The sequence below is a fragment of the Dicentrarchus labrax genome, unplaced genomic scaffold (assembly GCF_905237075.1).
Source record: "Dicentrarchus labrax unplaced genomic scaffold, dlabrax2021, whole genome shotgun sequence".
Taxonomy (NCBI): Eukaryota; Metazoa; Chordata; class Actinopteri; family Moronidae; genus Dicentrarchus; species Dicentrarchus labrax.
In genome coordinates, this window is record NW_026136706.1 from 29,768,600 (window position 1) to 29,795,145 (window position 26,546).

The 26,546-nt window shown below is 41.5% G+C and overlaps 2 protein-coding genes across 6 annotated transcripts; one reads left to right on the forward strand and one right to left on the reverse strand.

Annotated features, from left to right (window-relative positions):
* Positions 1–457: 457 nt before the first annotated feature.
* Positions 458–10,972, reverse strand: coq10b (coenzyme Q10B). The gene is made up of 5 exons (XM_051403754.1): positions 10,805–10,972; positions 7,293–7,448; positions 5,400–5,592; positions 4,488–4,589; positions 458–4,306 (listed from the first exon to the last, which is right to left on the reverse strand). The coding sequence occupies exons 1-5, from the start codon at positions 10,900–10,902 to the stop codon at positions 4,139–4,141; spliced, it is 717 nt and encodes a 238-aa protein (XP_051259714.1). The 5' UTR covers positions 10,903–10,972; the 3' UTR covers positions 458–4,138.
* A 2,376-nt stretch (positions 10,973–13,348) lies between these two features.
* On the forward strand, positions 13,349–26,546 carry sf3b1 (splicing factor 3b, subunit 1). Of its 5 annotated transcripts, XM_051403735.1 has the most exons (24): positions 13,349–13,446; positions 14,063–14,235; positions 14,458–14,559; positions 15,079–15,193; positions 17,611–17,690; positions 17,805–17,990; positions 18,176–18,638; positions 18,827–18,948; positions 19,056–19,253; positions 19,373–19,474; positions 19,856–20,035; positions 20,111–20,197; positions 20,832–21,102; positions 21,403–21,548; positions 21,847–21,993; positions 22,294–22,419; positions 22,603–22,824; positions 22,943–23,125; positions 23,220–23,331; positions 23,472–23,592; positions 23,696–23,827; positions 24,524–24,796; positions 24,994–25,210; positions 25,908–26,546. In XM_051403735.1, the coding sequence occupies exons 1-24, from the start codon at positions 13,419–13,421 to the stop codon at positions 26,064–26,066; spliced, it is 3,945 nt and encodes a 1,314-aa protein (XP_051259695.1). In that variant the 5' UTR covers positions 13,349–13,418; the 3' UTR covers positions 26,067–26,546. The 5 variants fall into 5 exon arrangements, 4 of the variants coding, with proteins under 4 accessions (XP_051259695.1, XP_051259698.1, XP_051259699.1 ...); XM_051403736.1 differs by lacking the exons at positions 13,349–13,446; positions 14,063–14,235; positions 14,458–14,559; positions 15,079–15,193 and adding an exon at positions 15,478–17,257; XR_007885229.1 differs by lacking the exons at positions 18,176–18,638; positions 18,827–18,948; positions 19,056–19,253; ... (13 more) ...; positions 24,994–25,210; positions 25,908–26,546 and adding an exon at positions 17,203–17,257 and having other exon boundaries at positions 17,805–17,894.

Genomic DNA, 26,546 nt, shown 5'->3' on the forward strand with positions numbered 1-26,546 from the left:
ACGTTAGAAATGAACATATCAGACACACATTATTCCGAGCAGAATATTTATATAAATGACTTAATACGTGTTTTTTAATTGACCATAAGTCACACCCCTCCTTGCTCTGTGTTCCAGTAACAGTTGAGCATCAATTGATTTCCTGTCGGTAACATTTAATTAAAGAATTGTTTCAGGGATCCTGTTACTCTCTCTATTACCCTGACTATAACATTTGACTTTGCTTTAACAATGCAGGTCAGAGGGCACAGGGACTACTGGAAAGCCGTAAGCGTTGAATGAAACTTTGAAGCAGTGACATTTCCGAACCGTATGACCGACAGTTGAAATGCAGCCGTGCTTCATTCAGGCAGGTCTATTCTTACCACTCACATGATGACCCTATTTCTGTCTGGTCAATGGGGACCTTGAACCACTCTGTAGACATGTTGAGAAATAACACCCAAAAAAACCCAAGTCAGGTTTTTTTTTTTATTTTTTAGAAAAAATAGTTTACAAATGATGCAGTCGGTACATCTTTCTGAAGTCATTCAACACAAACATCATTTACAGAACAAGCCCTTTCTCCATCCCATGAAACAGACAAATTTTTCTTTAAAAGCAGTGTATAGGTCTTTCTTACACCAATATTTACACTTAAAACTAAGTAATAAATATGATAAAAGGAGTATAATGTTTAAAAATCAAGATAAATATGCTGCCAGTAGGCCAGGAGGCACTCTGTGAGTGATGTGGGTTGACAGTTGGAGTCGTGAAGGTTTCAGCACGGCAGATTCATCACTGAAACAGCATCTGACTGACAGACCAGGTCAAGGTGTGTGACCTGGCCTCTGCCTTGCCAGCCAGTTTGGGCCCTTGTATTGACAGTTGGTATATAATGCTTGCTATAGCTGCATTTAAAAATAACACTTACACTGCTGATATTGCACACTTTGCTGTATAATTTAGCAACTCTTATGTCCAGCATTGCTCCCTTAATAATGACGAGAGCATAGCGTATGTAACGTAAAGAAGAGTCCCCTACTGAGAAATAAAGCGAAGTCAAAGTTCAGCACCCTTAAAAAGGTGTGTATTTCTGATAGTTTACAGTACATTGAGTAAATCTATCTGCAGTCATTGTTACACGTCCTCTGACTGATTCCAGTGACAGTGTCTAACCTGCCTCTGCCCTTTATTCTTAGAATATATTCTTATAATATACAGTATGTGGTAGTGTGTGCTGAGACAGGGTCATTTAAATATTACAGGGCGCAGTTACTGTGCATTAGCCACATTGCATGAATTTATACGTCAGTCATCAAGGTCTTAATGCTACCTGGATCCTGGTCTTAGGTATTGCTGTTCATATTATCTTACAAAAGAACTGTTGCCCTCACTCTAACCTCTGCCTTCCTGAGGGACGAGCAGCGTAAGTAATGACCCACCTTTGCTATAACTGACCTTCTACATCTTGTGAACAGGGTTCAATGTTTTTTCACTTCAATCTACTGCCCAAAGTCAATTTTTACTTGCCCTTATCCAAATTGCTTTAACATAGTCCCTTCTTGTTGCGATGCAAGTGAGACGCTGTCGGCTCCTGTTATGGCACTCCTGCATCGTTTTTCAGAAACTTGATGTGCCTTTGAAAACAATGTTTTATCCACCTTGCTCTCAAACTTTTTTTTTTTGCCTCTAACACCACCCAACAAACACCACCCTTTTTCCATTTTGACATGAAATAGTAGGGAAAACACAGAATCAGAACCTCAATTAGTGTCATTGGTAACACCTGTGTTTACCCTACTATTTCATGTGAAACTGGCTGCTGGGGAAAAGGTATATTGAAATGCTTTCTGGCTCTTTAGCTCATAGACTTTTGGTTCTGAGCGTGTGCAACTTTCAACAGAGATGTGAGGGAAGCGAGATGGCTCACTACTTAGCTACTTCCACCATCAGCTCGGAAAATCGGTGTTCAATTCCTTTTTACCACTTCTACCACCAAATCAAGCCAAGTGAGTTGCTAGCCTGGACCTGGCATTTTCCCTGGTCCTGGCAAGTCTTATTGTTGAGCCTTGTGCAAGCTTTCAGAAATTGTGTTAGTTCTTGGTTTCATTTTCATTGTACACCAAGAACCAGAAAGGTCAGGAAATGTGTCATGATGAACAGGCTACTCTCATTAGCATGTTGCACTGCAGTAACCGTTTGAACAAGCAAGGTTAGGGACTAATGCCTGTGGTCTCTCTTGACACAACTGTGGGCAATGTGGTTTGACAGCACTGTTGGGCAATGGATCCAATGCCCAACCGTTTCTAGAGCTGCAGCTATTAGTCAGATAATCAATTAGTTGAATCTTAAGGAATCAGCAACTACTTCAGTTGATTAACTCTATCGTTTCAGTCATTTTTCAACCACAAATGCCAAACATTCTGTGGTTCCAGCTTGTTTTTCTTTGTCACATATAACAGTAATGGTGAAACTGTAAAATGGCTAACTTCCTGTCCATTCTTGCAGTTTGCTCGCCACTTCATCACACTGACGTTCTGCTGCCTGCCGTTTAGGACCGCCTCTTTGTGGAGTTCTCTCTCCTGATTGGATAAAGTGGGAACAGGATACCAGGAAGTGTATTCTCTGTTTCTGGGAGACCATGTGACTGACTGAATCTCTCTATATCAGTGATGAATGTCTGAATGTAGAGCTAACTAACACCTATTTTAACAAAACAAGGTGTTTGTGATTTTAACAAGCACCTTTAAAATGAATATCTTGAGGATTAATCAAGAACATAAACTGCAGATTCATAAGTGATGAAAAAACTGTTAGTTGCAGCCCTACACTCTTTTTACACTCCATCTTATGTTGCTGAAAAAGGAGTATGTAACAAGCAGAAGCTGAAGACTAAGACAGTGCTCTGCAGGCATTACCATCTGTGGATCACTTTCTAATTCATAACACGTGAGACAAGCTCTCACTGAATACTGTATAATCCTTTCCCACTGAGATTCAAATCAGATGTGGGTCAGCTGTCGGAAGGAAGTGTGCTGCCCTGCGTCTGGCAACCCAAGTAAATGAGAGATTACGAATGGACCTGTACATGTAATGGGGGTTGACCTGGGACGAGCAATTAACTGGCTAAGCTCCCGGCTCACTGTCCCCACTGACCAGAGAGCTTCACCTGAAGTCAAAGTTGTTTTCCAATCCTGAATCTGCACAGAAACACTTGACGCTTGCATGACGCTTGAAAACATTATATTAAGAGAAAATAAACATTTTATGTCATCCAAACTGACTACAATGTAAGATTTAGTCTTGCATCTTATATCACCACACCGCAACGTCTAGCAGCTTCACCTAAGCCTCTGCAGCACCTGCTAAAACAGGGTCATTGCCTTTAATCGACAGTGATAGCCAAAGAGTGACAGGAAAGGGGGGAAAAGAATGGGCCACTGGCCGCTGCAGCAAGAATTCAGCCTTGGTACATGAGCTACCTGGACACTCATCTGCATTGTTTCATTTAGAAGTGATATGCAATAAATAAATCAAATCATCTACTATACATCCAAACATCTGCACACCGAAGCGAAAAATAGAGTTGACCCTTGCAGAGCAGAATATACAATATACTGCCATTATTTGTCCCATCCCTATGGTTGACCATTGGTCCCTGATGGAAAGGGGACAAACACTGATAGGAACTGGCTTTTGGAAAGTGCAGCAGCTTGTGGAATTAATGTCTGTTCCAGCGGTAGCAATGCAGTGGTTAGAGCAGTGGAGTTAACTATTGAGTGTAGCAGATGTTCACAGATGTGATGACACACTCGCTTGACCAGTCATGACTGGCAGCACTGCTAGGCCATGGTTTCCATGGAGATGCATACATAACCTGTGAACTCTCCACAGATTCCTAAGTTCTGATAATGGAAATGAAATGGAAACATGCGTTTAGCACCAAGGTGAAAATGAGCTGGTGGATCCACATCAGTTATACAAAGATGAGACGGGAAATTGTTGGGTAATAAACTTGGTCATTGCTGTGAGAAAGGCACTGCAGTTTTCAGTAAGTACACTGGTAGTCTCTGCTTTCTCTCTACACTCTAGTTTTTCTCTCTGGCATTGGCTTTGTGTCTGTCTGTGTATCTGTATTTGTGCAGCGAGGGCGACACTACGTGTGGTGAACCTCATGGAACATGAGCTCGCGAGGGATGGCCGTCTCTGTGCCGTACGTGTTGGCGGCACGGCGCTCAAATGCTGAAACCATCTGCTTCACCACCTCGTCAAAGAAGACGTGAGCTAGCTGGGAGTGGAGGAGGGAGCGGAACTCGAAGGAGATCTGAGGAGGGAAGGAGGTGGGAGAGAATAAAGTTAGCAACTGAATTTGGTCAGTGTGGGTTTGAAACTGATCCAATGTGAAATATGACACACCAAGCTCAGACACATGGAACAACCAACATGTGATCACAGACAGAGCAAATGTCTTTCTTTTAGCATGTTAACATACTGCGTCTACTTACAGAAAAATCCACAGTGCAGGTACGAGGGTAGCCGGGGAGGCCGGGGCTGAAACGCCAAACCGTCTCCAAGTGGTTGAACAGTTTGGCCTCTGAAGAGGAAGCCTGACCAGAAACATAGAAAACACACTGACTGCAAATGGTTTGCCTAAAAGAATACAAAAATTAGAAACTAACTTCATGGATTTCTAATAAATCAATAAATGTCCTGGAAAAGGATTTGTTTCAGAAGTACCAGAGTACATGTACCTCTGGTTCTGGAATCACTGACTTAAGGGACAATAACAAAGGATTTGTTTAGGATTTAGTGGCATCTTGCCATGAAGATGAAGTTTGCATCTAACTGAACACCACTCTGGATGTGACGACCTGGGAATAAGTAAGTGTGTAGGAGAAACTACAGTAACAGTAAAAAACAACAGCCAGTGTTTGGTTTGTCAGTTCTGTGTTACTGTAGAAACATGGCAGTTCAACATGGTGGACTTTACAAGCTGGCTCTGTCATCTGTCAAATTAATGCAAATAGAAAATCCTTAATGCTGACCCATCTAGCAAGAACCACACGTAGGAACAAGTATTAGGGACATTCACTATTTTTCTCAGACTTTGAAATAAACTAAATTTATGAACTAAATGCAGAAGTAGTCCAGAACTGTCCTAGGAGTCATGTACAAATAGTCTGCCTCTCTCCACAGGGGAAAACAAACTTGTGAATTCGAATGGCTTGATGTGAATGAATCTAGAGTTTAAATGCAAGATTTTATTTTACTCTATAGATTTTAGATTTTATTATTTGTATTGGTATATTATGGCACATCAACTTGAACATTTCAGTAGTTGTTGAAATATTCTTAATATAATATAAAAATGAGGCCCACTGTATTTAGCAAACAGGTGCTGGGAGGCAGTACCTTACCTTGACCAGGTGGGGGCGTACTGTAGTCACGAGGGAGGTGTAGTTCTCCACCACAGGTGGAAATCCCACAGTCAGTTTGGCCTTGCAGAATCCAGCTCGCTTGAACACCACTTCAGACTTCTTACACCAGGGAACAAAGAGGCGGTAGTTTTCCACACCTGCCACCACCTCGTATATCTCCTGCATGGAAAACCTGAAGAGTCGTGGATGGGGAGGAAAGAGGGTTAGGGTTGGTGCAAATGTGAGAGAGAGAGAGAGTGGATGAAGGTCAGCAACTGTGACATAACACCAAACACTAAACAAAGCTGGCACAGACTCATAACCCAGTTAGGTCGGAACTAGGTCAATGAGGGGCAGAGAGCGAGAGGGTGGGGAGGAAAGGGGAGAGACAGAAGGAAGAGACAGTGAGAGGCAGAAAGAGTGCAACATGAGAGGAAGAAAAGAGCAACGAAATAAACAAAATAAAGGCGACATGCAGTGAATGACAGACAGTATCCCACACAATGGTTACGTAACTCCATCACTGCTGCCGCCTGCGTCTATTTATACAAGCAGGTTTAGTGATATTGACCTCTCTATGGGACGCAGGAGGACATTTAGTGCGTCACACACAAATGCATGTGGAGCCTCAGACAGGGCACCAGCACTCAAATCAATTATTCACACATGTACGTAGAATTTAGGAAGGCTTTTTAATAAGATGTATATTATTGTATGCTGCTTTCTGTAAGGTGTATAGAGACTTCGGTGATCATGCGCCGTAAACATTTTTTTATCATTAAAGCTTAGGACATGGTTGTCAAACAAGTGGCCCATGGGCTGGAACTGGCCTGCCAAAGGGTCCAATCCGACCCACTGGATGACTTTGCCAAGTGTGAAAATTACAGAGAAGCAGAGGTGGCTAAAGTATGTACTGTCTTTACTCAAGTAGAAGTACAGATACTTGTGTAACAAAAGATAAAAGTAGAAGTACTGATTCAACATCTTTACTCAAGTAAAAGGGAAAAAGTACAGACACAAAATGTACTCAAAGTATAAAAAGTACACCTTGGTTTTTCTGAAGGACAATTCTAACAGCTACCTGAAACTTCACATGGGATCCAGTCTCCTATTCTTGTCTGCATCGTCCTGTCTTTTAGGACATTTATTTTGTTTTGGTCACGTTACATCTGTCATGCGTAATATGCACCTGTCTTGATGTTTGGAAGGAGTTCAAAGATGCAAAATAAAAATGTATCATTTCCCCTCAAATGCGTCAAATGAGCCTGCTTTAAAATGTAAGAACAGAATGTATGGATATTTGTGTAAAATGTAGGGAGTAAAAGTAGAAGTACAGTACAGTACACAAGTAGTATTTTCACGTATCTGTACAGTATAGTACTTAGTATTTGTACTTACATGTACCATCATTCCTGATTTGTCTAATGGACAAAGAAAGAAGTCAAATACTATATTGTAGTTTCCCATGTGATCTATAAATGATAATGTACGTGGAAAAACTGGCAGATTGTTGAAATTGCACTACTTTTGTGACTGTTTTCAGAATGTACTTCTTCACACTGTTGTTATTTATAGGTTATCATGCAGCAGTTGGTACTGGTCTGGCCCACATGAGGTCAAACTGTGCTGTATGCAGCCAAAGAACTAAAATGAGTTTGACACCCCTGAAGAACACTGTGAGCTCTAATGGCCTTTATGATAGAGACAGCTGAAGACAGACAGGAAAGGGGGACAGAGAGAGAGGGGATGACACACAGCAAAGGGCCACAGGTCAGATTCAAACCCTGGGCCGCTGCAGCAAGGCCTCGGTACATGGGTCGCCAGCTCTACCCACTGAGCTAACTGGGCGCCCAGCAAAAGCATTTGAAGTGAAAGCAGACTTGAGAGACTCACCCAATGATGCGTCTTTCCGAGTACTCCTTCCTCTTGGAGAGGGAATCAGCCAGGTTGAAGAAGCTGCGGGCGGGCAACATAACACCACGCCCGGGCATGGCTGCACCCAGCAGGGGAGGCACGCGAGTCATCAGGATCCCACATGATGATAAGTATCTGATCACAAAACAAACAACAAGGAGAGGAAATGAATTAATACAGTATGCTCTCATGAACCACAGAACAGGACAGGGCCAGTACACTGACTTCTGTTTGGTTGTTTCTACAAATAATCCTGGTTGTTCCTCTGTTACTACTTCATTTACAATGTCAAATGCTTTGTTTTTTCCAAGTCACTTTTTGGTAACAAACCTAAATAGGACAGGAACACTCATCAACATAAACCTGCTGCTAGTCAGCATATAATACCTGTAAATCAAGAACAAGCCTTTATTCCTGGGGAGCAGGATACTCTAACATGGGAGCCTTCATGCCACACCTGCCAAACATTTGTCATTCAGGTAAAAAGGGTCACAGCCGTACAGATGCCAATAAAACAAAATGGGACAAGGTCAAGGGCACCAACTTCAATACTAAGAAATCCCACAGTCTAACCCTCCTAGGCCTGCTCAAGCTTGTTTTCTGACTGCCTGCCGACATTGCTATACATGTACTTTCTGTTTAGCCTGTTGCAGAATTAAGTGAATGATTAGGGTTCAGCTGCATTACAACCAGGTAATAGTGGAAGAATAAGTTCCAACAGCAGACTCAATCTACTTGTAGCTTGACGTCCAACTGAAAACCTCACTCTTATGATGACCTTTTGATATATTGAGTACAGCACTAAAATGAATGTCCTCGCAAAAACTGCTGAGCTGAAATACCACCATAAATTAGTTAAAGGGCTGTTTTTGGTTTAGATACTTAGTTGTATAATTCTCTGTACTGCAAGTCTCTAACGTTACATTTTAAATGACCAGTTTGTTTGATTCATTAGCCACTCACTACTACCAGTGGCAGTGAGGCCTGCTATAAAGACTCAGAATGGAAGAAGTGTATCCCTAGTCATCATAGGTATTCAAATTGCTTTTTGTTACGTTGTGACTATTTTGACAGTGGATTACACATCATTTATCAAGCAAAAATAGGAAAATATTCTCTGGGTCCAGCTTCTAAGATGTGAGAATGTGTTCATTCTCCCTGGTTTACATTTGGAATTTTGTACAGTTGATCCGATAAAATGAACAACTTCAAGAAGTCACCTTGGGCTCTGGGAACTGACTTATGATTTGCAATTGCTACTTCCCTTTTTCCACTGTAGAGCTTTACCGATCAGGAGCCAGTGGGAGTCCAGGGGCGGATCTAAAGGGGTGGCAGTCTGGTGTCAAATGCTGTCAAATTTAACATTAATTTAGATACATTTAAAAAAAATAACATATATAGGTCACATATATAATTTCATGTTCTGTTGTAGACACATTTTAGACTAAGTGATAGGCTTACGTTCAATGAAGACGAGGAGATTTGGAAATAAAAGAGTTCATTGATCTCTAATGCCACCTTTAGATATTTCTATTCAGTGTTTTACTAATGTGCCACAATAAGTTCAAATATCTTCATTTGAGGGATTTTCCAAGCAAATAATGATATATGTGATTGTGTTTAAATCAGCAGATATTTCTGCCACCCCTTAAAGTCTCCAGGACACCCTCTGTTAGCGCTCCCATCCGCAGGCTGCAGGGGTACTGCAACTGACCACTACTGAGGGATCTGTCAGACACTTTGATTTGTCTATTGTGCCTGGCTGTCAGCCACAGCACCTGGGGCACCCTGTACCACAATGTCCCTGGCACTGCATGGTTTGGAAGCCCAACAAAGCTCTCTGGGCATATCTTTAGATTTAACCAGCCTTTATGCCACTACTTAATGTAATGTGACAATATCAATGTCATCATCAGCTTGATTCTGTGCTTCTTTGAATTACTGGTCCATTACCGGCCTGCTGGTCACTTCAAAGAGAAACCACCCACTACTACCAGAAATGTGATCCAGCTGACACATGGTACTGGCCTCACACTGCCAAGTCCATGTAAGTGTATGGGTGCAGATATGGAGAAAGAGCAAGCTCTCACAATTTAATAAGGCAATGTTTCAACAGTCAAGGTGAGGAAACTGTTGGCAAAATGTTGCCAAATTAAAACTATGAGCGCTTGCAATATTCTGTGTGCAACACAACACTTCCAAGGAATTTGCCTCCTTCCAAACCAATGTGCCAGAGGCTAACTTGGATTTCAATTGTTTTTCAAGTTGGAAGAGTAATGGTAGTGGTCAGCTGGTATAAAAAACCCCTTCCTCTGTAGGATTTTAAACCACAGACAAAAATGGAAGTCTATTGCATAACACCGTGCTCTTGCAGCAGCTGTTCTCCTTACACATGCCTATATTTATAACCTTGAAGGTCCTGGGCAAGTTAACATGGTTAAGCTGCAGTAGTGGAATGTAAATTGGTACATTTTTGAGACACTTTACTTTACCCAGGGTTTCTTATGCTTCAACAGGTTAAATGTAAGAGTTCTAAGACCTTAAGGACCATTATGAATGCAATTTAAAAAATCATTTATTTCAATACTGGCAAGAAACTATGAAGGATATGAAAGACAATCAGTTTTGATTCCATATCAGCTTTGTTTTGTATTTTTTGAATATGACAATTTTTTTCCCAAGAACACATTTAAGAGAGAATGAAAAATGCAACTTTATTAATCAAAGCCATTTTAAAGAGGCTCAAATCGTATTTAAGACATTTTAAGGCCTACAATTATTGGAATTCATTTAGTTTTAAGCCCCAGCAAACACCCTGTGTACCCTAGTATTTTCATTTGATGATGCTTTCACTTTTACTTTTACATTTCAGAGGTAAATGATGTACTTTCTATTCGACTACATTTATCTGCAGTTAAAAAAATGATATAAAAACTATATTATCAGTTTATAACTATTATGCATAATAATAGATAACATTATCTAAAATAGTTAAAAATGGCTCGATCAGCTTGATGACACAGCTGTACTTTTACTTGTGTAAATTTGAAGGGCAGCACTTTTACTTAGTAGAAAGAACTTTTATTTTGACCTATAGTACACACTCTGAAGGCTCTATCAGAACACTAGGCTACTTCCACCAGTGTTGGCTGGTGTCTTATTCTGCTTTGTACCTGGACTACATTAGACAGATGATGCAACAGGCCCCACTGACTAATTACGATGTTGTTGAAGAAATCTAAAGTTGTAGAAAGAAACTATCTGACTGACAAGAATATGCAGGGCATACAATGCATGTTCCAATGGGGCTAATAAACCAAAGAAGGTACACGAAGAGTTACGTTTGTAAATGTTAGCTTTAACCCCAAACAGTCTCTAGCAGAATGTCTCTGGTACTAACGCTGCCTTTACAAACATTTGTTATTGTCAGAGGTGCGTCTGCTCCTACACTTTCCAGCTTTAGTCGAGAAATAAATGGTCCATTACCGTACCTTACGTTGTTCCTAGTCTGTATTTCCCGGCTGGCTGTAGAAGGTAACTGTTTCATGCACTCAGCTACCCTCCGCAGGCTCCGACTACCTCTCGCCATCGTCCCTTCTTAAACGGATTTCTTCTTCACTCTCCCACTAATGTCAAGTTGACAGACATCAATGCCCGCAGGTTTGTCCCGCCCCTCTCTGAACGCCGGCCTACCATTGGAGGACCCATGACAACGGAGACTTTTCACTGGCCAGTCTCGCGGTTCATCAGCCGAAATTACTGACGTCTATGCTTCGCTCACGCACGAACGCGCACACGCGAGAATGTCACGAGATGTTGTCTCAGGTTTCGGCCTATGTTCATTTTGTTCATTAAAGTTCAGTGGAGCACAGTGTGACGTTATTCACACGCCCACTGTGTGGTCAGTCACTGAAACTGTTTCAAACATTGCCCGCCATCTTTGAAGCTATTAATTAGTGTTAATTAGGCTAATTATTTTATACGTATTACAGTTAGTACAGAAGTTCGTCTTTTGATGGTATGTTGATTCTGCTTTAGGTCGTCTGGTTTGGAGTGTATGTCAAAGCAGATAGTTTGACTCTGACTGATGACTTACTGTGCTATATACAATACTATACATGTGCTATAAATGCTGTATTATATACTACTACCAATACTACTACTATAATAATAATAAATCATATATAATTACTACTACTACTACTAATAATAATAATAATAATAATAATAAATACTACTACTACTACTACTACTAATAATAATAATAATAATAATAATAATAATAATACACTTTATTTATATAGCACATAGTTAGAACATGCTTTTTAAGAAGGGAAAAGTCATAAAATCTGTATTTAAGCACCCTGCCACCAGATAAGATAAGATAAGATAAGATATTCCTTTATTTGTCCCACAATGGGGAAATTCCAGATAAGGTTACCTATCAGACTGGAAATTTGTTTCAAAATGCAGCTGTAAGGAAAGCCATAACTAGAAAGTGGTGAAAACCAGAAACTCCTACAGTCAACAATTGGGTTGATATTATTTATGATATATTTAATATGGAAATAATCAATTTTTCCATTAGACTGCAACAGGAGCAGTTTTTGAAAAGATGGGAAGGTTGGACTGTGTACATTACCCCTTTTTGTTTTGATTTTTCCCTTCTATCTTCTTCTTTTTTATTTGAGTATCATGAAGGCACACCCCATCACTCTGGTTCTACTTCCTACATTTAAAAAAAAAAAAAAATTTCAATTTTTTTTCTTTCTTATTTGCTTCTGTGTTGTCATTTAAATGTCAGCTCTGATTTGGTTTCTACTGCTCTATGATAATGATTGTTTACATTGTCTGTATGGACCTTGGTATAACTCAATAAAAAAAAAAAATCAAATAAACATAAAATTAAATCAGAAACAATCATATATATTCACAACACAACACATCTGTGGGCTATATGGAGAGACATGTTATTAATACTATTTATTACACCATTCTTTGCACTGCCATGCACTACCTGTACCACAACCCTGCATGTACAGTGACAATATGACCTGAAAATAGATTATATTGTATTTTATTGTCTAGGCCCTGTCTTTAAAGAAGATATATCTTTCGGTTTGGTAATATTTGTTGAGCTTGTTTTCTTTGTTTATGTGTGTGTTTTTTAAAATTGAATCATCCTGTAAATTTGCACTGCATGTAAGTATATTTGGAGCTAACTTCTTTATATGTGTCAACATACTTGGCCAATAAAGTTGATTCTGAATTTTATTGTGTATTTCTACTCGGCTTATTATTGCTCTGATTTTTTGTGTTCTAAATTTAAATTTGAAGCATCCATTTCGCTAGATTAAAAATAACAAACATCAAACATTGACTCATCATCAAGTCTATTTGAGGACTGTATAAAAGTAACTCTAATAATAATAATAATGATAATGATGATCATCATGTAGTTGTTGTATTATACGTATAAATGTGTTATGTTTGCAACATCGCCATATAGTAATAAATACAGTGGTAAAAAGTGCATTTACTGAAGTAGTACCTACAGTACATGAATAACCTATAAGTAAACATTTGAGTTTACGTTTCACATTTTTAATCCACTACAATGTAATGTAGTGGATTAAAAATGTATGTTAATGTATGTACTTTTTACTCGACTATATCTATCTGACGTCTATGGTTACTCTTCAGATTATGATTTTAAATACAAAACATATGACCTTATTAAAAAAGATGCATTGTCAGATACATTGTCATAGATGAAACTACCCAGCAGTATATAAATGAATTAAAATGAGCTCAATGTAGAACAGCACTCACACATATTAAGGCGTCAGTAATAATCTCATATATGTAATGTTGTACACTTTGGAAAGAGCATTCTACATAATGAAGACTTTTGATCCATTCTGCCTCTAATACGTGTTGTGTTCAAGACTCACACAGGTACAGAGTATTTATCCACTGCGGTATCGATACCTCCTTCTACCAGTACGCTTCCTGTCTTTTGTAAACTGGTCTGAGATCTGCTTGAAAAAGACGGAACTGTGGATTAACGCGCTTCCGGTTTCAGACTCGACAACCACCACCAAAATGGCGAAGATCGCCAAAACGCACGAAGGTAAAATTTTTGCAAAAAAAATACTAAATAGCTTGTATTTTAGATTCTTTTTCACAGTTTTACAGGCTAAGAAATGTAGTAGTTTCTGTTGCGATGTCTGGGACACATATTAATGTTTGAATGTATTGCTTTTAAACGCTGTAAGCAGCAGGCCAGAGAACGACGCAACGCGGACGGCTTAGATAATGGCGCTGGCTGCTAGCTGCTTTAGCTTGCTAGTTAGCTACCGTCGCCATGCACTTATTAAAATGTTTTCTAAATGTCTATAGAACTTCATCACCACATTCACCGACGTGCTGTAAATATATTTTATTTTTACTGCGCATGCATTATGGTATGACTATCTTAAGATTATCTCGGTTTATTGGAGTTTAAATGCTAATATGGTTATCATGTGGCTAACCTAGTTAGCAATAGCTTCATTTAACAACACCATACGTTACACAAACGCGCACGTTGAGCTATTCGTGTCACTCCGCCGTCCTGCTCGTTAAGCCTCTGTCGTTTGAATAATGAAACGTCGAAAATTAGTTTGTTTGTTTTACTGTGGAGTCAGATTTGTTGGTGATAATGCAATATCTCATCGTCTCCTGTTTGTTTTTTCATTCCCCGGTAGATATCGAGGCCCAGATCCTGGAGATCCAGGGGATGAAGGCCACCCTGCTGGAAGAAGGAGAGCAGGGAGTAGGCCTTGACTCCACTGGCTTTTATGACCAGGAGATCTATGGCGGCAGCGACAGTCGCTTTGCTGGATATGTCACTTCCATTGCTGCCAATGAACAGGAGGATGTAAGTATTTTCCAACCTAGGGCATAGACAAGTTTGTTTTTGTTTCTTCTCTCCCAGGTAGTTGCAGAGTTTACAGATCCTTCATCCTTTTGTTCCATTGCAAGTGCACATTGATTTTGGAGATTGATTGCTCCCCCTTTTGCCTGTTGCACATGAGCTAGAAGAGCCTTTTTTTGTTGTTGTGACATTTGACTAGACTCCTGCGTCTCTCTCTTTCCTCAGGACGATGAAGAGGATTCATCAACAAGCTTGTTGGGACAGAAGAAGCCAGGGTACCATGCACCAGTGGCAATACTCAATGCCATTCCTCAGTCAGACGAGCAAGTATGTGTTCATTTATTCAGTGGCAAATATCAAGTACATTCTCTGTGAGTTTTATAATAAGTCAAAATTTAAAAAACGTTTTAGGGTTCCCATGTCTCCTGGAAACCCTTTAAGTTTGGGGACTAGTTTTCCAGACATAGAAACACATTGAAATGGTTTTAAATGACCAAATATTCTGGAAAAATATTATTGTTCTGGAAAATGTTTATTCTTCATTAGCCTATGCTGTGGCCAAATTAATGTTATGTCAGGGGGAAAACTGTAGGCGATTCAGAAAGCAAAAAATTTTCTGAATTGTCTACAGTTTTAAAAAAACAAGAACACTGAACACTGTTTGCGAACAAGTGCTGTCCTGTATTGTCAAGAAAAACTCCTGGAAAGGTCCTGAAAAATGAGTCCTTAAAGGACGAAATCCCTGTTTTTGGTTTCTTTCTTTTTTTGTTGTTCCACAGAACTTATGAAGAGCCCTTTTGCCTTTTGAACTGCACTTACACCCTTTATCCCATCTTGCTTTTGCAGTATGACCCATTTGCAGAGCATCGTCCGCAGAAGATCGCAGAGCGGGAAGATGAATACAAAGCCCGGCGCCGACAGATGATCATCTCACCTGAGCGTCTCGACCCTTTCGCAGATGGTAAATTTTGCTCTTTTTTGTCTTCATTACACCGTCCCCATTTCCTCCCCCTTTTCACGGTTCACTGTTTATGTGACCCCCATGACTACCAATGGTTTCACACTCATAGTTTTGCTGTTAAACCCTTCGACCACAATGCAATAGCTTGCCTCCCAGACATGATGCCTTCCCTGTGGTCAATCCTTTGTGGTCCAAGAACATTTTGTGTCATTGTACGTTTTCTTCCTATTATGATCTGCCTTTGTATCGTCTTCCAACTTTGCAACACATGGCGTGTGGGCTCATAATTTATCTGGAGTATTTTGGTTGGGGGAAATATTGTTGTTATCATCCTGGTGTGTGCGTTTTTAAAATCAAGTTAAACCCATTGTAGGGTTACCATGTCTTTTAGTGGGAGAGGTGGTTAGGTGTTCAAAGGGGTAATTCACCTAACAAACGTGGGTCGCAGATGGGTTGTGTGTGAGTCGAAGGGTTAACAATCCCATGTGAGCGTTAGCCTAGATTATAATGGGAAAGAGCAGGGTCTTCTTGTCGTAGCGTACAAGGATGAGGAGTGTGAGTTTTAATATCACCGAAGGTGTAATTTAGCTGCCAGTGAACTGTGCTATGCCATGCTGAGCTCACCAACTGATGACAATAAACAGAGTATTAGATCCCAAGGCAGGCAGTGGAGAGACATATGATGGGTTACTTTGGCATAGTCAACCCAGAATTCAGTCATAAACTGAATTTGTCAGTCATTTGTCTTCCCAATTTCTCTTTGTCCGGGCTGTAATTTAAGCATCTTGTGGTAACTCCACCACCTCTGTTGGCTTGTCAAAGTTGATAGATATGCAAGGTCCTCAGCATAGGAACACTGCATCGCAAGATAGTTTCAACCTACTGTTGAATGAGGCCAGCTTTTCTTACAGACCTGATGATGATAGTTTCTAGCTTTAGAGTTTTTGTAGCTTATCACAAATTAACCATTTTCTGCTTATGCAAGAATTCAGACCTGTGCTTGGAAATGGCATTGGAATTGGCAATAATTATAAGTCAGCTAGCTTATCTTTGCATTTTTATTACATAGTCAGTTCCCCTGGCAAAGTGAGCTTAAATGGCCTGAGAGTCTCAGGTTTGGCCTAGGTAGGGCTTATCTGAAGCCTGCATGTAGAGAGAGCTCTTTGTACAAAGTTGTTGTGTAAATATATTTTTATTTTACAACTCTCCATGTAAAATAGAAATATGTTATCAAGAAAAATTGTGTACCGCAATACCACAGGCCCATACTAACTGTCCTTAATTTCTCTCCTACAGCAGTACTGCTTTGCCAGTCCTGTACTGCACTCTGTTAAGGGTGCAGCAACTCATCCTGTGTAGGTTATGGGGAACACAGAGAACTGTGCACTTGTCAGTTTGGTCAGGGTCCACTGGCTGCTTGTTTGGGGCCTGTGAGGGGAATCAGATGCAGCACAGCTACAACAAACCTCAACCCCCAAGAGCCTCTTAAGTTTTTTCATTTGGCTTATCAATTTCCAACAAATTTAGATAAAACCCTCCATGCATTCACGATGGAAAATTACTGCCCAAATATTTGACTACATATCTTTGCTTATATTTATCAGTTACCTTTTGTCCTGAAAAGGAAGTCAAGATCTAAATGTATGATGATTGAATAATAACCAGTGCTGTTATGAGCTCTGGCATGTCATATTCTCATTTATGTAGTTGGGCTAGATTTATTATTTTTTGCCTCATTTTTATATTTGAATGCCAAAGTACATACTCATATTTTTGTACTGTAGTAATGTCATTCCTAGATGTAGCCTCAAAATCATGACTCTTTATATGCTAGTAAAGATAAGTGGGAATCTGGACCACAGGGTCTCTTATGAATTTTTTCTAGTTATGCCCCAAGAAGATACTTTGTTTTGAGTGCCGTAAGTCAATGCAACACAGGTGGTATACTGTTGTGTGTGAGTTCAAACCCTTTTCCAAAGTGTTACTAATGGTAAAGAGAAATTTTCTAGGCTTCTTTTCTGCCGGTTGAAGTCTGACTGCAGAAGGACCCTTGGCACTGAAAGTGTACGTATTCTGAAGAGCACAGCCCAGGACCCCTGCATCAGTGATGGCTATAACTTCTTAATCCACTTTAAGAAAACACCACAACCTCAGCTCTTCTCTCTATGTATCTGCTTGTTTTTCATTAGAATGATATGACTGTATGTAAGAGAGACAAATGTATATTTGTATGTAATTTAGTAGGACTTTGTTTTGTGAATCAGCTGTTTGTAAAAACAGGAACGTAAGTTAATCTGTTGGTAAAGAGAGTCAGGGTTAGCTGGCTGTGTTTGTGCTTGCTGTGTTTGTAAAAACGTGGGTCCCTAGAGCGTATACTGATGAGTGTCCTATGTTCTTGTTCGTGCTCTTTCGCGCAGGGGGCAAAACACCGGACCCCAAGCTGCAAGTCAGGTCGTACGTGGACGTCATGTTAGAGCAGAACCTGTCCAAAGAGGAGGTAAGCAGTGCTTTTCTTTTACATGGACTGCAAACTATTTTACCTGAAGTTGTCAGATGTTAATCCTTTTATAGAGTTGTGTCATCCTGACGTTTGCGCATTTATTGCATGCAGAGAGAGATTCGTCAGCAGCTGGCAGAGAAGGCCAAATCAGGGGAGCTGAAAGCTGTCAACGGGTCCGCCGCCAGCCAAGCTGCCGCAAAACGTAAACGTCGCTGGGACCAGACAGCTGACCAAACCCCCTCTAATGCTACACCCAAAAAGATGTCCAGCTGGGACCAGGCTGACTCCTCTGCTGAGGTGAGCCACTTAAGTTTCAGCGTGTTACTGCTGGATAATACCATAAGTACCTTTCAGTGGGTAAAAAATAATATTGTCAGTTACTCAGTATAATGTAACTTGGTAACTATCTTCCGGTTGTTGATTGTTTTATTGATTATTGATTTTTTTAATCCCATAATTTCTTTGTTTCTGGTCCGTTGTAGACTCCAGGACACACCCCTGCACACACACCTTCAAACAGCCGATGGGATGAAACCCCTGGCCGCCCTAAAGGCAGCGACACCCCAGGGGCCACTCCCAGTACACGAATGTGGGACCCCACTCCCAGTCACACACCTGCCGGCGCTGCCACCCCTGGCAGGGACACACCTGGCCACGCCACGCCAGGCCACGGCGGAGCTACAGGAAGTGTACGCAAGAACCGCTGGGACGAAACCCCAAAGACAGAAAGGGAGACCCCGGGACACGGGAGTGGTTGGGCTGAAACACCACGCACAGACAGAGGAGATGAGTCGGTGGGCGAGACGCCAACGCCAGGGGCCAGTAAGAGGAAGTCTCGGTGGGACGAAACCCCTGCCAGTCAGATGGGATCCTCAACACCACTGCTGACCCCAGGAAAAACTCCCATAGGAACACCAGCCATGAACATGGCCACCCCAACACCAGGTAAACACGCCTTAGCTTTTTGTTGCATTCATCCCATTACTTTTTTAACATGACTTTATGCAGCTTTTAATGTATGTAAAAGAAAAAGAAAGAAAAGAAGAAACTGCCTTTTCAGAAGCTAATGGATATCTAAACAACAATATGTTAGTAACATGAATCCTCAAGTGTTGTTCTTCTGTTTTCTTCAGGTCACCTGATGAGCATGACTCCAGAGCAGCTGCAGGCATGGAGGTGGGAGAGAGAAATTGATGAGCGGAACCGGCCTCTCACAGATGAGGAGCTTGATGCCATGTTCCCAGAGGGATACAAGGTCTGTGCCCTTTTATTGTCCATAATTCTCTAGTGGCAAAAGCCTGAGTAAATATTATTAAAAGCATTCACAGTACTGACAGAACAGTACCCTTTTCTCCTCCGCAGGTCTTGCCTCCACCAGCAGGCTACGTGCCAATCCGCACTCCGGCCCGTAAACTGTCAGCCACACCGACTCCTATTGGAGGCATGACGGGCTTCCACATGCAGGTGGAGGACCGCACTACAAAACAGATGAATGACCAGCCCTCAGGAAACCTCCCCTTCCTCAAACCTGATGACATCCAGTATTTTGACAAACTGCTGGTGAGCATCACATTTGTGCGCACAACATATACGCAAACAGCTGTAAAATCAACAGCTGTGTGTTTGTCCTGTCAGAAGTTCAACACGTGTGTTCTTGTGCTCTTGTATGTTTGCATTAGGTGGAGGTTGATGAGTCCACACTGAGCCCTGAGGAGCAGAAAGAAAGGAAGATCATGAAGCTGCTACTGAAGATTAAAAATGGAACACCACCCATGAGGAAGGTTGGTCGCAGTTATTTCCTTACTTTGAACAATCCTATACTTTCCAATACCCCTTTTAACCATCCCACAAGGCCTACAATTTTCAGTGTTCCCTTAAAGTTCCTCTAGTCTATTTCTTCTCATGAATCAGCCAAGGAGGCTTGTAATGGCATAAAGCACAAAAACAATACCTATTGCAAGATCAACACCCAGCACTAAGCCTGCATGTGACTGCAGTGTGAATATTTGCTAGCTAAAGAATCTTTTCTGAGACACTGCTGCTTTCAGTAGAGGTCGGAGTGTACACGATCATAATCTGCTGGGAGCAACAGACAAATCATCACATCTGTTGATAGCGTCTCAATCATCATCTCACTGACTGAACCCCTCCTCTTCTCCTAGGCCGCTCTGCGTCAGATCACAGATAAGGCTCGTGAATTTGGAGCAGGCCCCCTGTTCAACCAGATCCTGCCATTGCTCATGTCGCCCACCCTCGAGGACCAGGAGCGCCACCTACTGGTCAAAGTGATTGACCGCATTCTCTACAAACTGGATGACCTGGTCCGACCATACGTACACAAGGTAGGCTGAGTGTGGAAGATCTGCACTTACTTTGTGTGGATTGTGTTTGGGGAACTAACCTTTTTTTGTGCACAGATCCTGGTGGTGATTGAGCCCCTGCTGATTGATGAAGACTACTACGCCAGAGTAGAGGGCAGAGAAATCATCTCTAACTTGGCAAAGGTAATGTGGAACACTTTTGTTTTAACTTCACAAATTCTGCACAGTCCACTTCCTGCGAACTATTCTCGCCTGTTCGACCAGTCCGTGGTCAGATCAGGGCTAGTCGTTCGCTAGATGAATACCAACATGAGAGCTAGCAGACGGGACATTTATGCCTCGTGTGTTCTCAATCTGCACCCGTTGGTTACAATCAATTGACAGAATTTTGTCATTTATTGCTTTGATAGACATTAATCATTGCCACAGTTATGGCAGATGACAGTGTCAGTCCAAGTGAATATCAGGGTGACCATGGGGTCTTAAAATCTAAAACCCAATAACCTGATTTATTATTTATGTCTTAAATGTGGTTTTGGCTGGTCTTCAATGATTGGATTAATTCATAATGTAATAATATAAATAAATATATAAAAGATAATCTTAATTTTCATTTTAATGACCATTTTATGTTGGCAAAATAAACATGGGGATGAACTGAACATTATGTAATTACAGCAAGGAAACTGTTAAGTCTATTGTTTAAAACATTTAATTTAGAAAGCTATGTTTTTCGGTTCATGATGACCTGGTCAGTAAATGGAGATCTGGCGATAACAGATATTTGACCTTTGTTTATATTTCCCGTCCATCCCAGGCCGCTGGTTTGGCTACGATGATCTCCACAATGAGACCTGATATCGACAACATGGACGAGTATGTGAGAAACACCACAGCCCGAGCCTTCGCCGTGGTGGCCTCTGCTCTTGGCATTCCTTCTCTCCTGCCCTTTCTCAAAGCCGTGTGTAAAAGCAAGAAGTCCTGGCAGGCGCGACACACAGGCATCAAGATCGTGCAGCAGATTGCCATCCTTATGGGCTGCGCCATTCTGCCCCACCTTCGCAGCTTGGTGGAGATTATCGAACATGGTCAGTCACAGTCACATGTAAAGGGGTTTGCAGGTTTTTGTAGACTTACACCATTGATCATTATCAACAATAATAAGGTTTTATTTTGACATGCAGAGACATTGTTTATGTGTATTTTTCATTTTTAAGTTGTAACTATAGTCCAAACTCTAAAATGGCTTTAAAAAGCTTAAATTGTGCTTGGAACTGACAGTAAAACCTGCAGACACAGCTCGTAATTGATTAATAAACACTGTCATAACTTCTGTAATGAAATGTGTTCAATCTCTGACTGTTGGTTTTGACTGTGTGATACCACAGGTCTGGTGGATGAGCAGCAGAAGGTGAGGACCATCAGTGCCCTGGCTATAGCTGCCCTTGCTGAAGCTGCCACACCCTATGGTATAGAGTCCTTTGACTCAGTCCTCAAGCCACTCTGGAAGGGTATCAGACAGCACAGAGGAAAGGTAAGAAGCCTGTTTTGAAACAATATAAAAGCTTTTACAAAAGCTCAGGTTTTGGAGGAAACAACAAACTATTGCAAGATCAACACCCAGCACTAAGCCTGCATGTGGCTATAGTGTGAATATTTGCTTGCTATAACGTCTCCTTGGAGGGGCTGCTGCTGTCAGTAGAGGTCAGATGAAAGACCCATTAATACTCTGCTGTCAGCGTCAGACAAATACATTTATTATTCAGCTCTGCACGCCACAATTCATGAGCTAAGCTTGTATTCACAATGCATTTCTTGCCCTTTGTCTCCAGGGTCTGGCTGCTTTCCTCAAAGCTATTGGTTATCTGATCCCTTTGATGGATGCTGAGTATGCAAACTACTACACCAGAGAGGTGATGTTGATTCTCATCAGAGAGTTCCAATCCCCTGATGAGGAGATGAAAAAGATTGTACTCAAGGTAAGGGATGGGCAGAAAAACTGATGTTAGGTGTTAAACTTCTGTAGCTTTAACCGTGCTTCTATAAACCTCAGCTACCTTCCTGCGACTCATTCTCGCCTGTTCAGCCACTTCATGGTTGCATCAGGGCTAGTAGTTCGCTACATCAACACCAACATGAGAATTAGCAGAGCTGGCATCTGTCCTATCTGTTCTCACCCTGCACCCGTTGGTTACATTCACAGGACCAAAGAGACACCTTGGCGATGCTCTCAGACACAAGTTTCCATCTCTGACCTGCAATTGTGTTTTGTCTCATAGGTGGTGAAACAGTGTTGTGGCACAGATGGTGTGGAAGCCAACTACATTAAGACCGAGATCCTTCCCCCCTTCTTCAAGCACTTTTGGCAACACAGGATGGCTCTGGATAGACGCAACTACAGACAGGTTAGCAAACACAGAGCAGTGTCCTTGCTGCAGCAACCTGTGGCCCATGGCTACATGTGCAATAAAGGCAAAAGCCCCATAAAAATATATTTAAAAAAGTAAATTCCAGGTTACTTACTTCAAAACTGCTGAAGCTTTTGCCAACACTGTACACGTTTCTGAACTGTCTTTCTCCTCAAACAGTTGGTGGACACCACAGTGGAGTTGGCCAACAAAGTGGGAGCAGCAGAGATCATCTCTCGTATTGTTGATGACCTGAAAGATGAGGCAGAGCAGTACAGAAAGATGGTGATGGAGACTATAGAAAAAATCATGGGCAACCTGGGCGCAGCTGACATCGACCACAAGCTGGAGGAGCAGCTGATCGACGGTATCTTGTACGCCTTCCAGGAACAGACAACAGAGGTGAGAGCAACTACACTCATAAGTATAATAAGTAGAAGAACAGCTTGCAATGTCAAGATCTTCCAGTATAGGAAGAACCCTCTTTACAGAATGTTTTTTCCTTTCCCTTTTCCTCCAGGACTCTGTGATGCTCAATGGTTTTGGCACAGTGGTGAATGCCCTCGGGAAGCGCGTGAAACCCTACCTGCCTCAGATCTGCGGTACGGTGCTGTGGCGCCTGAACAACAAGTCGGCGAAGGTCCGTCAGCAGGCTGCTGACCTGATCTCCCGTACAGCTGTGGTCATGAAGACCTGCCAGGAGGTACACTACGAAGACATACACACACATTCAGAGACCCAAACTGTTTGAACTTATTTTAGAAACTAATGCGTGTTCTGCTTGTCCGCCACTGCAGGAAAAGCTGATGGGTCACTTGGGTGTGGTGCTGTATGAGTACCTGGGAGAGGAGTACCCTGAGGTGTTGGGTAGCATTCTGGGAGCACTCAAGGCCATTGTGAACGTTATTGGTACGTATCCTACATCACCTGAATCAACAGTCATTGCATTTTGAATGATTAACCTGTTTTACCTTGCCGGTCATCTAGATTTTGGGATTTAGAGAAGGAAACTTCTAGATAACTATAGTGTCATGTTCCTTTCATTGCAGGTATGCATAAGATGACCCCACCAATCAAAGACCTGCTTCCTCGTTTGACTCCCATCCTGAAGAACAGACATGAGAAGGTGCAGGAGAACTGTATCGATCTGGTGGGCAGGATTGCTGACAGGTCGGTTGCAGAAAGCCTCAGATTGAAGCTATAGGAATGTGACTGCAGTGTCTTTCAGGCCTGTACCTTATCCTAACTCCTTTTTATCTTTCATATATTTTAGGGGTGCTGAGTATGTGTCGGCCAGGGAGTGGATGAGGATTTGCTTTGAACTCCTGGAGCTGCTCAAGGCTCACAAAAAAGCAATTCGCAGAGCTACTGTCAACACGTTTGGTTACATTGCCAAAGCCATTGGGTGAGTCTGTCAAAGCATCGTGGAGATCTTTGTGAAAACCGAATCTTTTTGTTAATCAGATTGTCTCTGTTCAGGGTGTCTGCAGCTCTTGGGGTTGCATTAATGAATAGGGCTGTGTAAGAATCAACTATCACTATACAGGGGTTACGATTCAACATATAATACTCTAATAATTAATATTGTCTTAATCCCCTAATAATTTAATAATTCAATGAATTATTGAGAAATCATTAGGAATGATTGTTTTATACTTCTGTAAAATATTAAGTCCTTTCTGTTTTTTCCACACACAATCATACACACATACAACGGTTATCAGATTGTAAACTATATGCAATTAAAAGGCTGCATGATATGATATTGATATGACACAATTATATTGTCAAATATTGCAACTGCGATATGATTCACGACTAGAAAGGGAATGATTATTTTTGCTAATGAATCAGTTATTTTCACTGAAATTCTTAAAATCCAAATAAACACCATATACCAGTAAACAGGTTTTTTTAAAATCTAGAGAACAAAATTTGTAGACCAGGGCATCTCTGCTGAACTGCTACTTTATTATAATGCTGTTTGTCACACATTCGACCTTTTCTCAAACAACATCAAACTGACGCATTGTGCAGCCCTGCAGAAACCGTCATGCCCATGCCATCTTAACTAATCCTTTACCCCGCTCCTTCCTCTTAGCCCCCATGACGTCCTGGCCACTCTGCTCAATAACCTGAAGGTACAGGAGCGCCAGAACAGAGTGTGCACAACTGTGGCCATCGCCATCGTTGCCGAGACCTGTTCACCATTCACAGTACTGCCAGCGCTCATGAACGAATACCGCGTGCCCGAGCTCAATGTGCAGAACGGTGTGCTCAAGTCCCTCTCTTTCCTGTTTGAGTACATTGGAGAGATGGGCAAAGACTACATCTACGCTGTCACTCCACTGCTGGAGGACGCACTCATGGACAGGTGAGGGTTTCTGTACACTAATGATGACAAAGGGACATTGCAAAAACCCAGAATTCCTCAGCTTTGCTCAATAATCACTTTTTGGTGTCAGTTAAAGTTTAGCACTTAAGTAAACACATGGCTACTGATTTAAAATTTCCAGTTCAGTTAAAGCAGTAACGGTTGAGCCTTGACCCTGTTTTTGTGTCATCCTGCAGAGACTTGGTCCACAGGCAGACAGCCAGTGCTGTGGTCCAGCACATGTCTCTGGGCGTCTACGGTTTTGGCTGCGAAGACTCCCTCAACCACTTGCTCAACTATGTGTGGCCCAACGTATTTGAGACGTCTCCTCATGTAATCCAGGCTGTTATGGGCGCCCTGGAGGGGCTGAGGGTCGCCATCGGGCCCTGCCGCATGCTGCAGTACTGCTTACAGGTCAGGACCATCCCCCATGAATGGATTAACATTTCCTAGCCGTTGCTAGATTATCATTATTATTGTAATTACAATGATAAACATGATGATGGTTCATAGTATCACGTCTTACTACACCAACAACCCTATTTTTCCAATCCAACTACCATACCACCACCTCCACCCTAGACCCTTTAAACAAAGGCTATGTTCACCCTACAAGCTTGACCGATCAGTTCTCATTTATTGTGTGTCTGGCTGTTCACATTACTTTTTAAATGTGGCCCATGTCAGATTCCAGTGTGGACAGCTCACGGTCACAATCACGATGATCCACAGATCCACATGTCTATCTAGAATGATGTAAAATCAATGCATTCTGACTGTTCACACTGAGGTCACATTGCAAAGAATTAGCAATGTATCTGATTTGGACCACATATGAAAGTGGTCCTGAATCAGAATTGAGAAGATCAGATTCTGTCTGATTTGTGCCGTTCACACTGTCATGGAAGAAAAAGATTTGTGCTACTTTTGTCTGCAGTCTGATAGTGGCCTAAAACATGTCCAGAGTTTGTCAAGGAAAGGAGTAATAACATACAAATTGACAGATGATATAAAAGATGACTCAGTTAATTGCTAGGTGTATAAAGAAGAAAAGGCGTTGGATTAGTAAATTGCCTGTAATAAACTCTTATTGTATTGCTTCTTTCTCCAGGGTCTGTTCCATCCGGCCAGGAAGGTGAGAGACGTCTACTGGAAGATTTACAACTCCATCTACATCGGCTCCCAAGACGCCCTCATCGCCCACTACCCACAAGTCTACAACGACGAGAAAAACATTTACGTCCGCTATGAGCTCGAGTACGTCTTGTAAATACAAATGAATGTCCTCTCCACTTTTCTCCTCCCTCAACTCTCACCCTCCATCGTTGTCTCTTACTTTGGTCTAGGACTGAGTTGGTTTTTATTTAGCAACTGTTAGTGTCTCCCAGGGCGAAACAATCCAACACAGAACAAAGTTGAGCCTCTTTTTGATGCCGCCTGTTGACCCTGAATTGAAAATGAGCGTAAAATAAGGAGAAAGAAAAGAAGGAACATTGTAGAGTCTGTATGTATTTTTTTATTTTTACTTTTTGAGTGTTCCCTGTAAGGAATGGCTGAGACTAGACCAGCCTTGATTGAAGAATGCAGAGCAGTCATCACAATGTTTTAAATATTTGGATTATGTTCTGTGTGTGTGTACTGATAGGCCTGTACAGGCTTCTCCCTTTACACACCCTCTCCTCTTTTCACACCTCTGTTCTTAGATTGTTGCTTTATTTAACCAAATAAAATGTTTGTGTATAAAATTCCA